At 38.7% G+C, this 22,743-nt stretch overlaps 1 protein-coding gene across 1 annotated transcript; it reads right to left on the bottom strand.

The window, feature by feature from the left end:
• Positions 1–8,395: 8,395 nt before the first annotated feature.
• On the bottom strand, positions 8,396–11,935 carry LOC105927622. Its single transcript, XM_012864488.3, has 4 exons — positions 11,652–11,935; positions 9,040–9,168; positions 8,921–8,951; positions 8,396–8,835 (listed from the first exon to the last, which is right to left on the bottom strand). Exons 1-4 carry the CDS (start codon positions 11,923–11,925, stop codon positions 8,709–8,711), a joined length of 561 nt encoding a protein of 186 aa, XP_012719942.2. The 5' UTR covers positions 11,926–11,935; the 3' UTR covers positions 8,396–8,708.
• Between the last annotated feature and the right edge of the window lie 10,808 nt (positions 11,936–22,743).

The following is a 22,743-nucleotide window of genomic DNA, read 5'->3' as shown; positions in this document are numbered from 1 at the left end:
CTGGGCATTTGTATTTAGTCTCCCTCAGGTTTATTGTATGTAGAACCAGCTTTCACTGCAATTACAGGTGCAAGTCCTTTGGGGTGTGTCTCAGTCTTTGCACATATAAGGACTGGAATTTGGAGATAAAATGTGTTGTCCCTATAGGGCAATTTCTTTTGCAGCCAGTAAGAACAAATACTGAGGAAGTACAAACACATTTGATATTAATCAGAATCAGAAATATTTTAATAATCCCAGAGGGAAATTATTTAAACATTGATGGAACAACCAGAGTTCAAACAAATGCTACTACAGTCTCTGTGTGGGCCCCATCAGGTCAAATTATTAATGAGACTATACATTCGTGAAGATTCTCAGTCATCCAGGTCATGATCAATCCAAAAAAGGTTAAAAAATAAAACAACTGGACTTCTACTGCAGACATTTTGAATTAAGAAAACTTCCTGGATGGGAAGCGAAACGTCTTCAGCTTCAGAATAGAAGTCCAGTTGTTTTATTTTTTAATAATTTTTGGATTACTAATGAGACTGACATTAACAGGAACAAATGAGCATTTATACATTTTTGTATTGGACTTTTTGAACATGTAATTATCAGGGATGTATATCACTAGCTTTATCCCGATTAGGGTGACCAGATGTCCCGATTTGTGCGAGAAAGTCAGACATTTTTCGCTGTCCCGCATTTGACTGGGTCTGATTCAGAAAAGTCAACATGTGCTTTTCTGAAAGAACACAGAGCTGCTGTCACCGTCAGGTTGAGCTGTGTCGGCTGTCAGTCAATACACAGCAGTGTCCCACCTCATGAGCAGCTGCGCACCATGACCCTCATAAAATAAAATGTCATGGATTTCCATGCATACAGATTATTAAGGAAACTATGTCAAAGAGAAGAAACTGCAGCTGCTACGTAGACTGGGGAACGGTTTCTAACTGGGTGAAGCCAGAGAAAGGTGATTCCGAGAGAGCTTTATGTGAAGTCTGCCAACGTTATTTTTCAAATTTTCATGGAGGTGAGCTCGATGTGAAGTGCCACTGTAGAAGAGAGACGCAGAAGAAATGCAGCTGAAAAACCCTTCTGTTGATCTCTGGACTCATTTTTACTCAAACCTAAAAACACGAGTCAGACAGACAAGCTACAGCAGCCAAGATTAACTTCAACAATACTCTACTTTAGGCACTCAAGGCACTTTCCAAAGTCAAATTCAATCAGATTATACAGATTGGTCCTCTCTAAGGAAACCCAGCAGGTTTCATCAAGTCTCTCCAAGCAGCATTCACTCCTCCTGAAAGAGCGTAGAGCCACAGTGGACAGTCGTCTGCATTGTTGATGGCTTTGCAGCAATCCCTCATACTGAGCATGCATGAAGCGGCAGTGGAGAGGAAAACTCCCCTTTAACGGGAAGGAAGAACCTCCAGCAGAACCAGAACCAGGCTCAGTGTGAACGCTCATCTGCCTCGACCGACTGGGGCTTAGAGAAGACAGAGCAGAGACACAGAAAGCACAGAAGCTCACATTGTTCCAGGAATCTGTTCCACATTATAGCTATAGCTAAGAACAGCTATATTAAACTTCAAAAAAAGTTAAATAATGCCATTTATGGGTTGTGATAATTTATTGTTCAATAACAGGCAAAGCAATTCAACTCAATTACATTTTATTTATATAGCTTTATATAATAATAGCTTCTATGCATTCACTCCTGGAGAACCGTAGAGCTACAGGGAGAGTCGTCTGCATTGTCCATGGCTTTGCAGCAATCCCTCACACTGAACAAGCATGAAGTAACAGCAGACAGAAAAACTCCCCTTTAATGGGAAGGAAAAACCTCCAGCAGAACCAGAACCAGGCTCAGTGTGAACGGTGATCTGCCTCGACTGACTGGGGGTTACAGAATTCAATGCAATTCAATTCAATTTTATTTATATAGCGCCAATTCATGCAACATGTCATCTCGAGGCACTTTACAAAGTCAACATCAATCATATACAGATTGGTCAAAATTTTTCTATATAAGGGAACCCAGTTGATTGCTTCAAAGTGCCGACAAGCAGCATTCACTTCTGGAGAAGCGTAGAGCTACAGGGAGAGTCGTCTGCATTGTACATGGCTTTGCAGCAATCCCTCATACTGAGCAAGCATGAAGACAGAGCAGAGACAACAAGACAGACAAACAAGCACAGAAGCACACATTGATCTAGTAATCTGTTCTACATTAGATGGTAGTAGCGTGTGAGCCGTCTTCTCTGGATGATGTCACAGTTAACAGAACGTCAGACCAGGTGTACCTACTATGAAGAAAAAAAAGAGAGAGCAAAAAGTTAAAAGCTGAAATTACAACAAGCAATGCAGATTGTAGAACAGTAGAACTTAGTAGAGTGAGAAAAATAGACCCTGATGTCCTCCAGCAGCCTAAGCCTATAGCAGCATAACTACAGAGGTAGCTCAGGGTAACATGAGCCACTCTAACTATAAGCTTTGTCAACAAGGAAAGTTTTAAGATTAGTCTTAAAAGTAGACACGGTGTCTGCCTCACGGACCAAAACTGGGAGTTGGTTCTACAGGAGAGGAGCCTGATAGCTAAAGGATCTGCCTCCCATTCTACTTTTAGAGACTCTAGGAACCACCAGCAGACCTGCAGTCTGAGAGCGAAGTGCTCTGTTAGGAACATACGGGGTAATCAGAGCTCTGATATATGATGGAACTTGATTATTAAGGGCTTTATACGTTAGAAGGAGAATTTCAAATTCTATTCTTGATTTAACAGAAAGCCAATGAAGGGAAGCTAAAATTGGAGAAATATGATCCCTCTTGTTGATTTTCATCAGAACTCTTGCCGCAGCATTTTGAATCAGCTGAAGACTTCGAACTGCATTTTGTGGACTTCCTGATAGTAAAGAATTACAATAGTCCAGCCTTGAAGTAACAAATGCATGGACTAGTTTTTCAGCATCAATCCTGGACAGAATGTTTCTAATTTTGGCGATATTCCTGAGGTGAAAAAAGGAAACCCTGGAAACCTGTTTAATATAGGATTTAAATTACATGTCTTGGTCGAAAACAACACCAAGATTTTTAACTTTATTACCAGAGGCCAAGTTAATGCCATCCAGATTAAGTGATTGATTAAGAAATTTATTTTGTGAGGACTGTGGTCCAAAGATTACAATTTCTGTCTTGTCAGAATTTAAATGCAGGAAATTTAAAGTCATCCAGCTTTTGATGTCATCAAGACATGACTGCAGTCTAAGTAATTCATTGGATTCATCAGGATTTATGGATAAATATAGCTGAGTTTTATCAGCATAACAGTGGAAATTAATCCCACGTTGTCTGATAATTTTGCCAAGAGGAAGAATATATATATATATATATATATATATATATATATATATATATATATAGCAAAGAGAATTGGTCCAAGGACTGAACCCTGTGGTACTCCACAAGTGACCCTAGAGTTTGAAAAAGATTTATTATTAACATGAACAAACTGGAATCTCTCAGATAGATCAGATTTAAACCAGCCTAATGCTTTTCCCTTAATCCTTACAGTATGCTCAAGTCTTTGTAGGAGAATATTGTGATCAACTGTGTCAAATGCAGCACTGAGATCTAACAAGACAAGTATAGACACACGTCCATTATCTGAGGCCATGAGAATATCATTAGTGACCTTCACCAGAGCTGTTTCAGTGCTATGATGAGCTCTGAAGCCTGACTGAAACTCCTCAAGTAGGTCATTACTTTGTAAATGTTCACAAAGTTGATTAGCAACTACATTCTCAAGAATTTTAGATAACAGGAGAAGATTCAATATAAGTCTGTAATTCATTAACTCATCTTGATCAAGAGATGAACACAGAGTCTGATTATTGTAATGTGCGATCTGTGTTGAATTAAAATGTAAGACATCATTGTAGTGTTGGTTGTGTGTCCCGCGATGTCCCTCACCAAGCATTTGGTTATTTGAGATCTGGTCACCCTAATCCCGATACAGTGTTACATTGATTTTTGGATTATTGCTGATATCGCAAAGTCTGTTACAATTTTCCATCGATGTGATGCGATATCAACAGACCATCCACTATTATTTACATTGATATCAACTCACAAAAAATATTATTTGACCATTTTATTTCTAAGCTGTTACTTGTGTCAGGCATTTAATCACAAAACATAATTTTTCTAAATGTAAAATAATTAGAACCATCATAATAATAGTTCACCTGTTCACTATAGGCTCATGCCAGCATTTGAAAATGAAGATTTATGTTAAAAATTATGATATGGATCGATATATTCCTTTTCGAATTTATGTAATATGTATTGTTACACCCCTGACCAAAAACATGACTGTTAGGTTAATTGGCCACTCTAAATTCTCCTTAGTGTGTGTGTGAACGGTTGTTTGTCCTGTTTGACTTTGTGTTGCCCTGCGATAGACTGGCAACATGTCCAGGTTGAACCCCGTCTCTTGCCCATTGACAGCTGGAGATAGGCACCAGCACCCCTCATGACCCCACAAGGGACAAGTGTGACAGAAAATGGATGGATGGCGCCCCTGATAATTATAGAAAAGAGGAGAGGGAATGCCACAAGACTTATCCTTATAATTTTGCTGCATATCATTACGTTGCTGTTTAGTCTGTACTTATTTTCAGGGTAATTTCATATGTTAGTGAGCCGTTGCACAGGCCGCATTGTATTAGCTTCCAAGGGCAAGCAGTTATGGATAATTGTACCGAGGTGTTTTAAGTGTTGTAAAACTTCAACAGAGATGTAGTTCAGCAGTTCTGGGTAGAAGAACTGGCAGTCGTCCAAGATGGTGGTGTCTGCAGCATGTTAGGCTGGGTGAATGGGGGGGGAGGGCTGGCTGGTCAAAGGGAGTCCAGGGAGTTCTGTTTGTGACCTGAAATAGTTTTCAGGCTTTTTCAGTCAACGCTATTTTACACGTCGGACAAAAACGTTCACATTTATCTAATCCGAGCAGAGCTTCCTTTCCACGTATCCCTAAACTTAAATCAAGATTTATTGCTTTCCTCCAGCAGTGCTTCCTTTCCCACCTGAGCAGCAGGTCTCTGCTGCTCCTCCTGAGTTACTCTGAGACTCTTGGCTGGTTCCCTGTTTAATGTTTTCCTTGGCTGGTCTGTCAGTTTAGGTCTGCAGCCTTATTCTTACCTTGATGGGTTCTGAATTTAGCTGCACTCCTTGCATTTCCTAATCTAAGACTGCTTTAAAGGTATACTATGCAACCGGGGTTGATTTTCCAGCGAGGCTCCCCCCAGAGGGCGAAAGTAAAAGTGCACTGTCGTAAAGATGCTCAGCTGTTCTGGTTTCTCTGTCAAGCCAGGCGCGGTTGTTTTGAGCTTAGCAGACAGGCGAACGCAACGAAAAGTCGAAAAAACGCTGTACAAACAATGACTAACAGTGAAGGTATGAACATGCACACAGAGAGAGAGAAACCATTCCAATGTTACTTACAATCGCATCAGCAGAAACGCGAGGTCCGTGTCAGCCTTGCAGCCTTCTTTTTCTTTTAGCTCTTGCCATTCAGAAAAAGCTTCCCAGATGTTCACCCGTGTACGACTCCTCTCTCTGTCCAGAGCCCTTTTCCTCTTTCTTGCCTGCTCTGACATGGGCTTTCGCTGTTTTCTCGCTGGTTCCGCCATGATAACTGCACAAATATCGCCACTGCGCTAGCAACGAGCATGCCTATCACTGGGGGCGTGTAGCAGTTCTCGCCGTAAAGCAAGACCAACTCTTGCGATGCACCAGACTTCTGAGCCTGTGAATGCGGGCCGAGGGCTCTTGCAATTGCAAGTACGGTATTTCCCCCACAGACCACCAGGGCGGCCGAGAAAACCTTTGTTCGACCTGAAATGACTCATTTAATCATCCAAAACGGTATGGAACACATTAATTAACTGAAAAATGTTGCAAAGTATGCCTTTAAACTTCCTCTCTGACCTGTCTGTCGTGATCCTTGGTCTTCATAGTAATATTTCTTCACCAATGATTTATAACAAACCTCTGAGGCTTTTTAAATTCAAACATCCACACAGATGAACCCTATTTATTATACAGTAACTCCTTAAGACGGTTTGTTGCACTGGATTTTATTAAGGGCCATCAGGATTAAGAGGCTGACATTTTTTCAGATTTTATTGATAAGTATTCTGAAGCCATGTCTGATTTTCCTCCTACTCCAGAATTGGCACAACTTTGTGTTGGTCTGTCACATAAAATCCTAATATAAGACATGTTGGTGTACCATACCATACCATATTTATTTATAAAGCACTTTACAAGGACAAAGGTCAGTAAAGTGCTGTGCACATACAACTGAAATGAACTGTAAAATTAAAATAGACAAATAAAACACAGACAAGTTAAAATAGACAAGGCAAGCCATTAAGAGATTTAAAAGCAAGCAAAATAGCTTTAAAATGGATCCTAAAACATACAGGCCACCAATGAAGGGAGTTTAAGATGGGGGTAATGTGCTCAGACCTTTTTGTTCCAGTTTAAAGTTGTGCTGCAGCCTTTTGCACATCCTGATGGATGCCTCACTAAATCCAAGATAGTGAGTTAAATAGTTAGTTGCAGTAATCCATGTTTCAAATGCATGAATTAGTTGTGTCAAAAAGCTGCCTGGATATAAAAGGTTTTACTTTGGCTAACTGCCTTAGATGAAAAAAGCTTGATTTTACGATCTGACTCTCTCGTTTAAGATATGCATCTATCTTAACCCCCAGATTTGTGATAATCTGCCTAACATATTGTGCCAGAGAACCCAAATCTATGTTTGAGGTGTCAGATGTGCTACCAAAAAAATAAAAAAAATAACTTAAATAATGAACACATACACCTTTGTGAGACACTGTACGTGACTTATTTGCTATGTACATATACTGTATATCTATCTATCTATCTATCTATCTATCTATCTATCTATCTATCTATCTATCTATCTATCTATCTATCTATCTATCTATCTATCTATCTATCTATCTATCTATCTATCTATCTATCTATCTATCTATCTATCTATCTATCTATCTATCTATCTATCTATCTATTTTTTTCTTTATAGTGTGTAAGGCTATAGACACTAGCCTTACACATTCTGTATTTAGTTGCTTCTTCCGTTGCAAGAGCTGTGCTGCAAATTGCATCATGTGTCTGTACTTCCTGTGGATACTAAAAGCAGAAGTTTTACAAAGCAAAGAACATAAACAAATGTGAAATGTTTAAAGATTTTATTCTAGATAACCTTGTCACTGACCAATAGGAACGTTTTCTGAATCTTGTCATTTGTGGGAATGACACACAAATAAACAAAAGAAAGTAAGAAAGATATTTAAAACCTTGACAAATCACATGAGGAGACCATAATTTAACAGTTATGTTATTACATGGATTATTTTATATAGATAAATATGGGGGGGAAATTAAAAACTTACCGATTATTTTATCTAGCAACGAGACTTGTGGGAACAGAACTGAGGCTGCTTCAAACACATTTCCTGTCTTCGTATATTGCAACATTTCATCGACTGATTTCTTCTGCTTTTGTTTTTTTATTCCACTTATATGTTTCAGCTCAACTTTAAACATCAGTGAAAGATGACATGATTTAATACAATATGCTGTCTTAAAATTATAATTAATTTTTTTAAGTAGTCCCTAAACCTGAACCCAATAATCAGTTGGCTGCAACATCTGCCATCAAGCATTCGAGTGTTTTACATCACTGTGGATGAATTCTGGCCCTTTCTTTTCTATGCAGAATTTCTGAAATGATGTCCCACTAAATGGATTTTGAGCCTAGTTATGGTCAAGCTGCAGCATTTTATTCAGAATGAAGTTGAGACTTTGACTAGGCCACTCAAACGGCTTACTTCATTTATAGTTTTTTGCCAAACATGTTGCTCCATGTCTAAGTCAAACAAAACAAAGCATGCTTTTACAAAAAACCAAAAAAAAAACAAACAAAAAAAAACTTTTTATAATAAGACCAAGTTGTTTTTGTTTCAAAAAATAAAAAAAAATAAATCACCATTTGGAAACTGCCTTTTTAGTCACTAAGGTTATCTTGTTATTTCATGTTACCTTCTGTCTTCTGTCTAAGGTTATCTTGTTATTTCATGTTACCTTCTGTCTTCTTTCACACCTTTAGGTGTGAAACGAGTTAAGGAAAAGATAAATCTGAAAGGAAGGACATCCTTTCACACCATGTTCACACCATGATCTGTTGTAAATACTGTACACTATGGTGTCACTTTAATCCCTTTTAAAATCAGTGAAGCTGTACTCACGTTTGCTTCGTGTTATGCTGATCTTAATCCTAAAAGATAGTACTCTCAAAAACAAGCAAAAAAAAAAAAAAAAAATACACAGGAAACATGTTCTTATGACCTTTTTTATCAGTTGTGCAATGTTGTGGATTTGAAGATACTTTACCGATTTAAAAAAAAATAAAACACAGAAAGACAGCTGGGAGATAACTGCACGGTCCGTTTAAAAAGGAAATCAACAAAAACCTTTTCTCCAACCTGGATGGGAACCGCAGATGACTTTAACCACGCTGGCATCAATCTATCTGAAACCGTGCAACAAGGAAGTTCACACAGTGCTGCTGGGCTGTGCATGACCATAGCAACCGAACGATTATTTGCCTCCACAGCCGCTCAGGTCTGCAGCTACGACAGAGTGGAGTAAAACCCATCCCCTGCTACATGGGAAGGATTGAGGTCAGTGTAGGCTTGCGTATCGCTTGTGTAGTTCATGTACACGTCCCCATCAGAACCACTCAAAGGGGGCAAAACCCTGCAGAAAGCAAATTTTCGATTATTCTGGGCACACGGCACATTTTTACTAGGACAGAATGAAGTACTGGTATGGTAAGACTCACTTTGGGGTCACCACCGGAGGTGCAGGAAGATCTGGTAGAAAATGAATATATTGTAAAGAGCCACAGATGATTTAACTGTAAATTTAAAGCAACCAGAATTGGTCAGCAGTTGTCTTTACCCTTCTTTGGAGCGTTCAAGGCGCTCAGCTGGTCACCAAATTGGTGCCAGCACAGCCACAGAAGACCAGCAACGATGGCGATCATGTTCAGAACCGAAAGAGCAAAGGCCGCTTTTCCTAACCTCTCTCCTATGGGGAAAACAGACCATCAACACAGAAAAAGGCTTTAGGTTTTAATGCCACAACAGACATGAAAACGGTCGATGTGTTGAAGCTCGCCTGCATGTTTTAGTTCTGGAGATCTATCAATATGGTTCAACTATGACGGTTTATTATCTTAGTTTAAGGGAGATTCTGTTGATTCCACTGCAGGAAGCATTACTAGTGTATTCTGATAAATAACAATAATGAAAAGTAAATTTAATTCAGTTTAAATGATGATACTTAAAAACAGTATTATACAGATTTAACTTGGATTCTGTGCCTCTCCACTCGTGTACTATCATGCATATCTTATATATTGTATTATCTTAGTTCTATAATTAGGCTAGAGTTTTGTTTTTCCACTGTTAAACTTTAATATTACATATTTTCACCTGAGTATGTCATATTATCAACAATTGTGCAATATTTACTCTGGTATTTACTTTTTATTCTTGGTGTTTCTTTAGAACCAACTTAAAATTAGACTAGCTTGTCCTTTCTTCTTCTTTTTTTCTCACTATTAATTGTGTGTAACTCTGTCTGTGTCTTTGCCACTGTCACGCTTGAATTTTCCCATTGTGGAACGATAAAGAAATTTCTTATATTATCTTCTAAAATTTTGATTTCCCCATGAAATGCAAGACTGACTTTAATCTCAAAAGATGTCTTTGGACCACTGAGTAACAGGCCAGTTGTTTCTCTCTTCAGTCTTGGTGGGAAACATTAAAATTTTTCTCTTGTTTAGGAGAGAATGCAAGGAATGTGACATTTGTAGCCCATGGGCTGATTATATCAGTGTGTGAAGACTCTTAAAGCACTGAAACTTCACTCCTTCTGTCTCTCCGATGCTCTTAAATGGGCATTACTTGACAATCCTCTCAAGGCTGTGGTTATCTCTGTTGGCTGCGTGCCTTTTCTACCACTCTTTTTTTTCCTTCCACTAAACTTGTAATTGCTGGATAATTGTCAAGCTGTCTTTTTTTTCTTTAGATGTGAAAGTGGGACAGAGAAACAGGGAAATTCAGGAGGTTCATTGTGGAGCAGATCAACAAGCTATGGAGGGGGGAGGTTAGTGGTTTGTTAGAGCTACAGAAACGTCAAGACAAAGGTTTTTTTAAAACGTTTTGAACATTTTCACCTGTATATTTGTTACCCATTGAAGATCCATCTGTTTGTACTGCCCATAAAATATCAGTATTAGTCAAGTCCAGCTTGAGGAGAAGAGGACAGGAACCCATCTGTAATGTTCCTGTGGTAGAGGGACTTTCAAGGTGATGCACAGCACTGTAGCTCAGTGGTAGGCCTGATCTAACCACATTAACCCCTTTTTAAATATTATGTGAATATGTGGCTGCGGTTTTTTTAAACCCACTTCACTGGTTTTGAAAAAAAAGGAGACGAAAAAAGATGCAAAAATAGCCCAACACTCGTCTAAGGTTGCTAAAAGGGGGAAGCATCAGTAGGGAACACAGCCCCAGAGGTAAACATGACCGCAAATAAGATAGAAGGAGAATAGCTAGGAAGAGGATCATATCTGCAGTACTTCAAAATATATCTGAAGGATTTATTATTCAGAGATTTTACAAGGAGCGATGAAGAGAAGTTGTACAGAAGCTCAGTGTATGAGAAGTAACCCGACTGACTGAGCAACCAGGATTTCTAAGTTGCCACTTTTGTTTTAATTTGGCTTATATGAGATCCACTTGCACTAGCATAGAAGGGTTTTACACTTTAATCACTAAAAGTTCCTTTCCAAACAGGGTAGAGACTGGTGTTTTCACTCACTGGCTCAAAGTACCACAAAACACAAGGTTAAAATGTATATCATCAACATTTTACATACATAGATATGTTTTGGTGGAGGGAAAAAAGGTGGTTTATTGATTTAAATTGCAACAATTTATGTATAAAACAAATCTAAGTTTCTAGTACAATCTTTCAGTTTTGTCTTTGAATTAATTGTTGAAAGTTGTTCCACCTGCAAAATCCCTGGTAATTAATGTCTGACAATAAATATTAAAAGAAAGTAAAATTGTTTGGTCATTGAGTGGATTCCAGTTGAAATGACACCTTGTGGATATCAAACCTCTTTTGAGTGGAGAAGCACAATTCAAACTACTTGATAGAATTAAAATTTTTCTTTTTTATTGGTCTTAAGCAAAATTCTAGCTTTCCAATAAACTAAACTTTGGTCATTCATTAGTCCAAAGTTCAGTTTCATGGATAATTAACAAAAAATAATTGTTTTAAACATACCACTGTGTGTAACGATTCAAAAAAGTTTCCCTTTTTAACCAAAAAATAATAATTAATTCCATTTCCAATCATATGCTAAGATGCTCCTGTAACTTTCAACATGGTACCTGCGGTTAGAAGCCAGGTAAATGTTGAATTGTTTATATGTTTAGAAATTAAATGTTATCATGTATTAATGGAGGAGAGATTATCTAGAAGACAAAACAACTGACCCATTGTTGGCATGTAGACGATGTACACCATATGACTCTGGCTCATGCTCTTCAAATCGTTGCGGATCTCACACCGGTAACGGCCACTTTCTTTTGGCTCGGTGAGGACCAGGTCCGTACCTAAACCCACATTTTCCCAGCTCCCATTTTGAAGGTTGTACCTGGACCACATAATAGCTGGTGATAAGGGTTTTGTTATGCAGCGTAGTTGGACTTGTTGACCTGCAGCTACCGGGTAGTCTGGTGTGGCCACAATGCGCAGGTCAACTGGCATTACTGATGTTGCATCTATGGTGAAAATAAACAAAGGACGATAAGACACATGTCATATTTTCATTGACAACTATCATACTGAAGGGGTTTTGTTACGTTTTTTTTACACAGTAGTATTTCTAACTGCAATGTATCTCATCAGCCCACAGGTTTATGGTCGACACAGCATAAAGTCAGTTATCTTTCACTGTTAGTGAAGTCTGACAGATGTAATGCGATGGCTAAGACCTATCATTATTATTAAAATGTTTGAATAGATATGCATAATTTCCCCCACATAAATCATAGCTGTAGTGTATTACTTTCTTACCTAAACTTTAAACAGCAAAACTACACCACTATATTTAATAGGTTTTATTGGATGATCTATGAAATATAGGAAAATATTAGACAAAACCTCCATTTTTCATTTCTGCTTTCTGAGAAACAGAAAGATGAGGAGTCTACAAAATTACAGTATGATGAAAACCTGGGTTTTTTGGGATAAAAAAGCTTTCTTTAAAACCACAAACAAACTCTTTTAGTTTAGTTTTTAGTTTGTGAAAGTAAAGTATTTTTGTCTTGTAATGTAGGAAATCGTACTGAATTGAAACGTCCAATTTGCCCATTTTTGGCCCATGCAAATGATTTTTGTGAATGTGCCTCTCACTTTCTCTATTTAACATTTCTTTCAATGACCTTTTGAATACAATTAATTCCTCTTTGTTTAAACAAACAAGTTTTCTCTCTTCATCGTATAGGTAGATAGATTTCTGAATATTTCTAAGAATTAGGATTTCAAACAAACAAAAATACGGCCATAATTCTAGACTACATCAACAGATCAAAGGTACGTTCACACCGAGCACGAAAAAGATAAATTATTTGCGTTGATCGTCTGCCGTTGGTTGCTTGACCTTAAATTTTTCTCTCTCAAACAATCCATAACACGCTAACAACACAGCTAGTTTCCCCTCAGCGCGCTTCACCGCATCATTAAATAGGAGAAGCGTCAATGCAGTTGCCGGTTCTTTCTGTCTGTTCAACTCACCGTGGTGGAGATGGATTTTACCGAGCGAGTCATGGTTCTGTATTTAATGAGGAAATCCAAACAATGGCCTGAAGTCCACCAGATCCTACATAGACGCACCCGGCTCAGCGAGTACAATAGTATCAGGGAGCTACTGCCCTGTGACTGATTCTTGTGGCACAAAACTACAGACATCTTCTATCAGTTTTACAGAGTGAGTCTCAGCGCTGTGTGTAATGTGGAAAGCAGAACAACAACGGCGGCACCCCTGGGTCCACCAGATCTTCTAGAGAAGCAACTGGTTCAGCCAGTACCACAACCTGTAGCTACGTGTAGATGATGATTGCTTTCAGCGGTACTTCCTTCTGTCCAGGATCGAGCATGAGGACCTGCTTCCAATTATTAACTCACGGAGCGGGGGAGATGGATTTTACTGAGCGAGTCATGGTGCTGTATGTAATGTGGAAAGCTGAACAATGGCAGAGGCGTCCCATGGTCCACCAGGTCCTCCAGAGACGAGTCCAGAGACAAGTTCTGGTCCTTCACCCGGGGACACCAACTGAAGGCATTTTCGGTCAATAAATCCATAATTTCCCAATCAAAATATAGCCCAATTGTACTGTCTATATATGTAACACTTAAAAAGCATTTTTTTTGCTTAAATAAAAGGAGGAGGGGCACCTTTAACGCCATGAGAATTTCACTCCAAATTTTTTAACTTCAATCGTACATCTACCGTGCCATTTGTAGTTTTGCGTCGCTCTGTCTGCCCATTTCTTGCAATTCCCGTCGCTCGAAACGGGTCATTTGCATCGCCGACCTTTAATTTGTTCCCTGAACGCACCTATGCATGAGGATAACAGGAAAATCAATCGCCTTGTTCGCGTTCGGTGTGAACGTACCTTGAGGGGAACGCTTTTTGACTACATTTGTAATTATACACAAAAAAGATGACCATAATTTAGCATAGAATCCGAACTAAATGAATATACCATAGATTTTGTTATATATATTAACCATGCTGCTGAGTTGTGAATAATGCATTTCTTTGTTTAATAGCTAGATAGACTATTCACTTTCTAAGCTTTTTGTTTGCAATGAATCCAAAGCATAAAGATATTAACACTGTTTAGCTAAGTTGATTTAGTTGTTGATTTATTGCAGTATATCATCACTGCAATGCTCAACATTATTGCAAGTTTTCCAAATGTAATTTAGCCCCGTTGAGAACAAATCCTTGAAGTCATGGCTGATAAATTCAAAGCTTTCTGATTTTCTAAATTTAAATTAAGCAATCAACCTTAATTCAACTTTAAACTGTCTTTTCAGTCACAGTAATTAGAAAGCTTAAATGCTGCTGGTAGTTGGATGAAGACACTTAACCTAGGAAGGTTATATGCTTCATGTTTTGGACAGCCTGGGCAATACCACTGGAGATGAATTGTTTTGACAGGATCTCTTTTGTGAATTAAAATAGAAGAAAATAAGTTGGTCTCAACCAAGAAAGTCAATCGTGGAAGTTAGCTGCTAATTTAGGAGTTTGATAACAACCCATTTTACTTCTTTTTTTCCATCTGGACCCACTGATTGGCTTTTATTTCAATAATGTTTATCGCTTAGAGTGGAATATCCTTCATTGCACTAACTGTACTATCTGCACAACCATATGGTCCGTTAATGGTTGCAATAAATTCTGTTGCTACATTTCTACGCTCCACCTATCTGGAACAAACTTCCATAAAACTGTAAAAGTGCCAAAAAGCCTGAGATCTTTTAAATCAAGATTAAAAACACATTTGTTTATGATTGCCTTTGACTGTTCTAGTTAAACTGTTTACTGAAACATTATTACTTTAAGTTTGTAGTCCAGCTGCTTTTAGTTTCTATTTCCCCATGTTTCATTCTGTTTAAATGTTCTTATATTTTATTTCAACTGACTTTTATTCTGTTTTTATTTTCCCGTGTTTTAATCACGTAAAGCACTTTGCATTGTCCTTGTACTTAAATGTGCTATACAAATAAATTTGCCTTGCCTTACAAAAACTTGGATAATTCATTGTACACATAACTTTTCTGTATGTCTTTTTTGATTTGCTCCTACATTCATGACAAATAACAAACACTTAAAGGAGCAATAAGCTACATTTCAGTATTTTAGATAGAAAGAACTAAAAGTAGTTTTGTGAAGAAAGTTATCTTTTTTGGTAACCTATGACGTCAAACGCCATCTCTCTGTGTTGTTTACCAGTCTGTTGTTTTCAAAGCCGTGCTGGCTGCACATGCGTGTTCTTGCATATGAACAGCTGCCACTCAGGGCTTAGCTCCGCCCTCCCCATTAATGTCACCTTCACATTCACCCACAGTCGATCAGGACCCATTGTTACCACAAACAGAAACAAAAAAACCCCAAAACAAAACAAAACAAAACAAAACAATGGTCTTTGGCAAAGAAGTTGTCAGATAAGGAAAGAGACAAAACGAGTATTTACATTGGCCTCGCAAAGCGACGTGAAGCGAGGCCACAGAGGCAATTCTATTGACGCAAAACAAGCTGATGTTGCTGATTAAAGCGAAGCCAGAGTGACACGAAACCTGTGATGGATGCAAAGCAACAGTTGTTGGAATTGAAAAGGCAGAACTTTTGTGTCTTTTCGTGCTGCGACCACCAATCAGGAACTGTGTGTGGCTGTGACGTGGGGTGAAGGACTGCAGCAGAGACCAAGAAACTGCTGATAATGTCAGGCACACAAAAGTGGCGACTTTGTCACGCCAGTGTGAACGCACCTTTAGACTTGTGTTGCTACGTTGATTTGAATCAATGTAATGTTACAATTGTGGCATGTGGATTAATTGTTGGAGGTTGGCCAGCAACGGGCCAGGCATTACTGTTATGTGAGGCGAGTAGCCGGTAGCCCAGCTAACACAACGTTGTTTAATACAGCCTGGTGGGCTTGTCAGCTTGATCCTCGTGTACATTCAGGGCATTCTATTTTTTGACAAAAAATTTACAATTGAAACAGATAACTGGTCTGTTGCTTAGATTTTAGAATTAGAGAGAGGCGTGGCTTGCCATACATCTTGTTTTGGTCTACAGATAGTGCTCAACAGCACACCTAGTGGTGAAATTCAGCTTATTGCTACTTTAAACAATGTTTTTCTTTTGCCTCCTGTTTTTCACTCTGAGCTTTGCAACGAAATTTTGCTCAAATGCACATTGTGTAGTTGAATGACAATAAAGTCTGTCTAAGTCTCTCCAGTCTGTCAAATTCAGATTCTTCCACCGTTTCATTGGTCGCTTTAGTACCGTATCCACGCCCAGATGAAAACCTTGATTTAAAGGCGTTAAGATGAACCAATGAAGTAGTAAACTTTCAAATTTTTTTTTTGTAACTTGAACAAGTTGTGATGTTGAAAATTAAAGATAAATGACACAAATAAACATCATTGTAGAAAGCAATCCGTATTTAATTTTACAGATTTTTTTTCCCCCGAATCAAATAATGAAAAGTTTCCAAGCTTTAAAAATGTTTTCATACTCGTCCTAATCCCAAAAACCGATTCCACATTTTTTCAGACTGTGTGGGGAACTTGCTAAAATATGTAAAATATTCATAATGATTTTATCCATAAAAGTTAATAGCCTAAATCTTTCCAGTATTTCTATTTGTAACAAACAAATAGCAAAATCCAACCGTATACCTGCTATTGTAATTGTGGTCGTCGGGTATTGTGTAGACGTGGGTTGGATGCTTGTAGCAGATTTTACTGAAAAGAAACCAGATTTTTAATAAGCGTCAGAACAATCTCACCTCATTTTTGTAAATCTAATAAATTTCACTTACCTGTGCTCGTACACAGGGAAAAAAACAGAACAAAGCCAAGAAACATGTTGTATGTGATGAACATCCTGCTGTTACCTCTGTGTCTGATGCGCAAAACTGATTAACCCAAAACCCAGGTGAGACAGAAGGAAGTAGGAGAGAGGCAAACTGGAAGTAGAGAAGTCCCAAGTTCCCTTTATATATATACATATAAAAATAAGCAAACAAAAAAACGTTGCAATTATCATTTATACAAGTTCCAAGAATGGGAGGGGAAAAAAAGGATCAGTTATTGTTATTCGTACCATGTGCATAGAAAATCAGCCGAGGTCTGAGAAGAGGCCGTCACTTTCTAACATTTAAAACCTGCCTATCAGTTATAACCTGCAGGGGATACAGTGTTTTTTTTTTTTTTTTTTTTTTTACCCAACTGCCTTTTATTGCATTTTTTTTTTAAAACAAAGCTGGCAGGCAAGTCTATCAGACAGTGAACCCATTTGGTCTCAAAGTTTCATATCTCCGACAGAAGTCCCCTTCAGGCTCGTGCTGAGATTGCTGCTCAGATTGTAGCAGGCAGGTAGGCTGATTAGAGCGCTCACCTGAGGCAGCCGCTCACTGGCTGCTAGGAGGAGTAAACTGGATTTTATTTTTGCTCTGCACAAGACAAAGGAATCGAACTCAGAATAGCCCGACTGGATATGCATATGCATGCTTTTGCTTCCTAGTCATTTAATGACGATGTACCCTTGGGCAAGGCACTTAACCCCAAGTTTCCTCCTGATCTGCATATTGGTGTCTGAATGTGGCTATAGTGTGAAGTGAGTGGTTAGTATGACAAGTTCAGTCCATTTAAACAGAGCTCAATGTAAAAAAACAAACAAAAAAAAACAAACATTTATGATAAATTGTAGAATCAAGAACTTGTCTGGCAACATGAAATATGTTAAAATGTCTTAGAAATCAACCCATCATGTGCCAACTGAGCACATTAGAAACTCATTTCTTCCATTCTTCTTGTCTGGAAAAAGTTACAAGTCGTTTTTCAGGGGTGAACCTGCCCACGAGTGGCCATCCTACATAAATCACATCAACAACTCACCTTACGGGATCACAAGAAACCCAGAGCTTCAGGACCAAGATGGCTTCCTATTGTTGATGGGGCCATGAATTCTGCTCTCTCGCATTCGCCACCATCCATAAAACAATTAAGCCCACTTGGGTTCTGCAGCAGGACACTATGTTAATTTCATCTGATTACGATTGTCTTTTATTTAAGGCAACGTAGCTGAAATAGTAAAACAAGAGCAGTACAGCAGTAAGGGGAAATATTTTCCTTGAAAAGATGAAGAATTAAGCAGAAGTACCCAAATATAATTTCAGGCATAATTAGCAGAGGAACTGGGCTGTAGCTCTTAAAGTGTTGTTGCAAATGCACTGACAAATGTGACATTGTGATGTTCCTACAATAAAGGAAGTGGTTTCTCTTGCATCACTAAAGTGTTGCTAAAACAAACTAACAGATACTGTCCTGAGTGAAAAGCGGATGGATACAGGTTTCACAACACGCAGTGGAACCAAAGTCCTGAGTGGGCTTGATGAAAACCCGATATAAACAGTGAAAGCAGTATGTAACGTTTAATTCAATGGCTCTGCGTGAGAGCCGGAGGTCTTTTTGCATAACGTTTTGTGCTCCTTTGCTGTTCTTCCTACACTCTGTGACTCAACTCATTTCAAAACATCGTAACTGGGTTAAATTATAGAGAACAGGTCAGTAGAAGTTGCTCCATTTTTACGTTGTCTCTTCAAACTGCTCCTGCAATGCATGTGGGCGTTTTTTTTTTTTTTTTGGGTTTTGTTAGGGGGGGAAAAACAGAAAGATAACACCCAAACCACATCAGACAGGTGTGTTGTAAACTGTTCCATTTGCTCGGCTACTTAAAGAGTTCAACGTGTAAATAATAGATCTATCCTCAGATATGCTGTAAGTTACTCGTACAAAGGGCTGTGTATGCCACTGAATACTTTGCTACTGAGGTCAACTCAAGAATCAAGGACCTTTATCACCATTATGTGTTAACATAATGGAATTGTTTATGAGGCGCATATCGGCTCAGAATGCACACAAATTACAGATAACACGCAGACAACAAGACATAAGCTTTCCATTTTTTATTGAGAAAATAAAGTTTAATGAGAACATATCATAGCACTGACCTATTTTTATGTTTTTGGGACTGAAACTCAGTCATCCTTCAAAATACCTCCAGACCTGACTGTCTTTAATTCAATTCAATTTTTATTGCTCCAATTAACAACACACGTCATCTCAAGGCACTTCACAAAGTCCAATTCAATCAACTCAGACAGATTATGTCCTTAGTATGTCTTATTATTCATATAGACACAATTCTCATTCATTGAATATAATACATTTGAAAAAACCACAATAGTCCTGAGCTTATTTTTCTAAAGCAAAGATATGCTTTACATGGGACAAACTGCAAAAGTATACACAGTCTAAGATTTTTTTTACTTTTTACATTACAACCACAAATATTTTGTATTTTTGGGAGGCTTTATTTGACGAAACAACGAAAAGTACAGCATTGTTTTGAAGTGGAAGGAATGATTCCTGGTTTTCAGAATTTAAAAGCGTGATGTGAATCTGCATTCAGCTCTCTTTACACTAAACTCACTAAATATGTCAGAGCAATCTACTGCTTTCAAAATTTGTCTAGTTATGAGAGTTCACAGGTGAGTAATATAAACTCAAAATAAATCTAACTGATCTATGAAGACCTCAGAATTTGTAAGAGAACGTTAGAGAACAAGACCTCAGAGCCATGAGGGTAAACATGTAGAAGAAGAAGTTGTGGGGCTGTTTTTTTCAGCCGTAAAAAGGAAGCTGATCAGAATTCATGGTCTGAACTGTTTTGGTAGGTCTGAAGGTGGTCCATCCACCGTCCACGATCAGGTGATGGACTGAAAAGAGCTCTGGGAGATGTTCAAAGCTTGAGATAATGTTGTTTAACCCGACTCTGCTTTAAAGTTCTCCAAAACGTCCCCCCTGCCCTGCCTGCATGGTTCCTTGGTTTTCATGATGCTGTTTGTTCTCTAATGTTCTCTAACAAACCTCTGAGGCTTTCATAGAACAGCTGCATTCATGCTGAGAATAAATTACACAAAGGTGGAGTCTTTTTTACATATGTGGCTGTATTTGGTTTTATTTAGAGAGATCAGAGGAAAAATGGTTTAGAAATAATTGCACACTGATATTGTCTGTATTTCTACATGCAAAAATATAAAATCCATTCTACTTTACTACTGCGGACTACTTTCTGTCGGTATGTCACATAAAATCCCATTAGAGACTACACTGAAAGCTCTAGTTACTTTACCAGTGCACTGTATTTTAGATATGACTTTAACCTTCCTGTTTTCATAAAAGTGTTAGATGCAGATGTTGCTTCCTGTAAAAATGTTTCCATCACTTTAGCTTGTTGTACTGTGAACCTTTTTTTAGATGACTACACCCACAGTTTCCTTATTGCCACAGAGAAGGACCAAGGTGTGACCATGGCCTCTACCCAAATGTTCCTTCCTCTTAACCACGCAAGTAAAAACCCAAACACCTCTTCTGAACCATTATGTTGAGGTATGAACAAGTATGATTGATGTTAATTAATTAAATATATAAAATTGCATAGAAAATACTAAAATTAGAAAACAACAACCTGGTTTCTACCACACGTGGGAAAGATGTACTGATTAACTTGTGCAAAACTGAACAGGTGAGCAGGACATTAAATGGTCACTGAAGCTGTGTGCACCGCAGGTGAGAGGGGGGCCACGTTGTTTCTGAGAGGAAGATGAATGGTAATGCTGTATAATTATCAGCTCTCATGAGTGTGCACATCAGGGTGTGTATCCATGATCGTGTGTTTTAACCCTGAGTCATTATTCTTCATTATTCCTCCATTATTCATCACTCATTCATTATTCTGGCTGTTCTGCATGCTGCAGCGACGTCTGTTGGTTATCGCCGCAGAAACCGCTGCAGTCTTCCTTCCAGTAAAATATCGAGGTCAGGCTTTTCTCACTCACTCATTTTGAGAACGTGATCTCTTCTTTCACAAAATAGATCAAGACCAAAAGCAAAAAAAAAAAAAAAAAAAAAAAAAATGTTTTTGTCATGCCCGACTACTACCTTAGTGGGAATTTTCACATTATTTACCACCAGGGGGCAGCATTGCCCCAGTGGATGAGACAGCAGGGGTCTGTGTAACTTCTCCTCAGGGTAGGCAGAGTATAAAGAGGGGTGGTGAGGAAGTCATCTCCTCCGCATTAAGCAGTTTGAGTCATTATCTTACTATTTGCACTGTTTTGCATAGAAATAGAATTTTTTTTTTTATTAGCTGTGAATTTTAACTATAAGGTCCAGCATCACAGAGGAGTACAGTCTGTACACATACTAACTGTGAAATGTGAATAATTACATCATTTTAGAGTTTTAAACAGATTTGGTAGTAACTGGTGTAATCGGGTCAGGTTTGTAGCCCGCCTTGATCGCACACAGCTTTTTCTGCTCTCTGTCCACACCCTGAGATCAGGGCTTTGTGACTGCCGCTCAGCAACTTTTACTTTAACCCACTTTGTAACAAATTTTGGGGCAATTTAAGGGTCAGCGTCCGTCACGAAGACGTATTTGCACCCTAGCTCTAACTTGATGTCTTGAGGTGTTGCTTTAATATTTTTTTCCATGTCTGTATTAACTTTCTTTCCTGATGATTATGAGTTTTTTTAACCTGCATCCTCTCTGAGTTGCATTTCTACCAGCATCTTCACAAGGCCTTTAGTTGTAGTTTTGCCTGGAGAGTTGATGCACCCTGGGCCACAGAACAGATCTCCTCTCTGAATGGTGCGATGGCTGGACATTTGCATATCGTTTGCACTTGCATATGATTGATTGAACTGATGAATGTGGCACCTTCAGGCATCTATTTCCCCATGAGGTCAGACAGGAAAGCAATGTGTCTAAACTCAAGTCTGTGGCTCAGCGAACCAGTTCGACGGCACAAGATTAAACCACTGGATGGCGCTAAGTCTCTATAATTTCCATGGCGGCCTCAATAATGCAGCAAAGCCCGATTTGTAGTCTTTTATCATGTCTCATAGGAAATTATGAATTTTTTAGTTAGTTTTCTGGAAGAATCCAAGAATAGAAATTCCTCATAGAAGCACACTTAAGCCACTTTGGAGTCACTTTTAAACAGACTGTTTTTTTTTGTTTTTTTTTCAAATCCATGTATGTAAATACAAATTACAGATGCTGCCATGGATTCATTCTTTATATTTAAGAATCGCTAGTTCGGTTCCTTTAAATGAATTCATGCGCTTGCTTTCAGCGTCTCTGTGAAAGTGTTTGGCTGTGGGCTGTTTTTCTGTTCACACTTGAATTCCTGCTCCCCTCCTCTGGTGCCTTCAGTTTGTCTGCCTCTTCTGAACATTCGCCCTGTGGGGAGCAGCAGCAGTCACTTCATTACAAGAGAAAATGCATTATAATGTTGTTGAGCGGGGAGAGCGTGACGTACAATCAGAGATTTCCTTTCGGAGACAGTTGCTCTTGATGACTCAAATGAAATATGAAAGCGGCAAGTGTGTGTGTGTGTGTGTGTGATTGAGGGTGTGTGTGTGTGTGATTGAGGGTGCAGTCGTCCCTGCATCGTGTGTTGATGGATAACTTTCTTCCCTCTTCTTGCCACACGTTGGATGTCACGCTGGTGATGAGTGGCTGCCTCCTGCCTTTCTGGCGGATGGTTGGATGTCACAGTCTTACAGGCAGCTACCAACATGCAACCCCCCCCCCCCCACACACACACACACACACAGAGCCTGTTCACCCTTCCCTTCAAATGAGTTACTCCACACTCTTTGTGTCCATTTGATCACTTCACTCACAATACAGCGTCTTAAATCAGGCATATGGTTT

The sequence above is a fragment of the Fundulus heteroclitus genome, chromosome 19 (genome assembly GCF_011125445.2).
Source record: "Fundulus heteroclitus isolate FHET01 chromosome 19, MU-UCD_Fhet_4.1, whole genome shotgun sequence".
In the NCBI taxonomy this organism is placed as follows: Eukaryota; Metazoa; Chordata; class Actinopteri; order Cyprinodontiformes; family Fundulidae; genus Fundulus; species Fundulus heteroclitus.
This window is presented reverse-complemented; position numbering and strand designations above follow the sequence as displayed.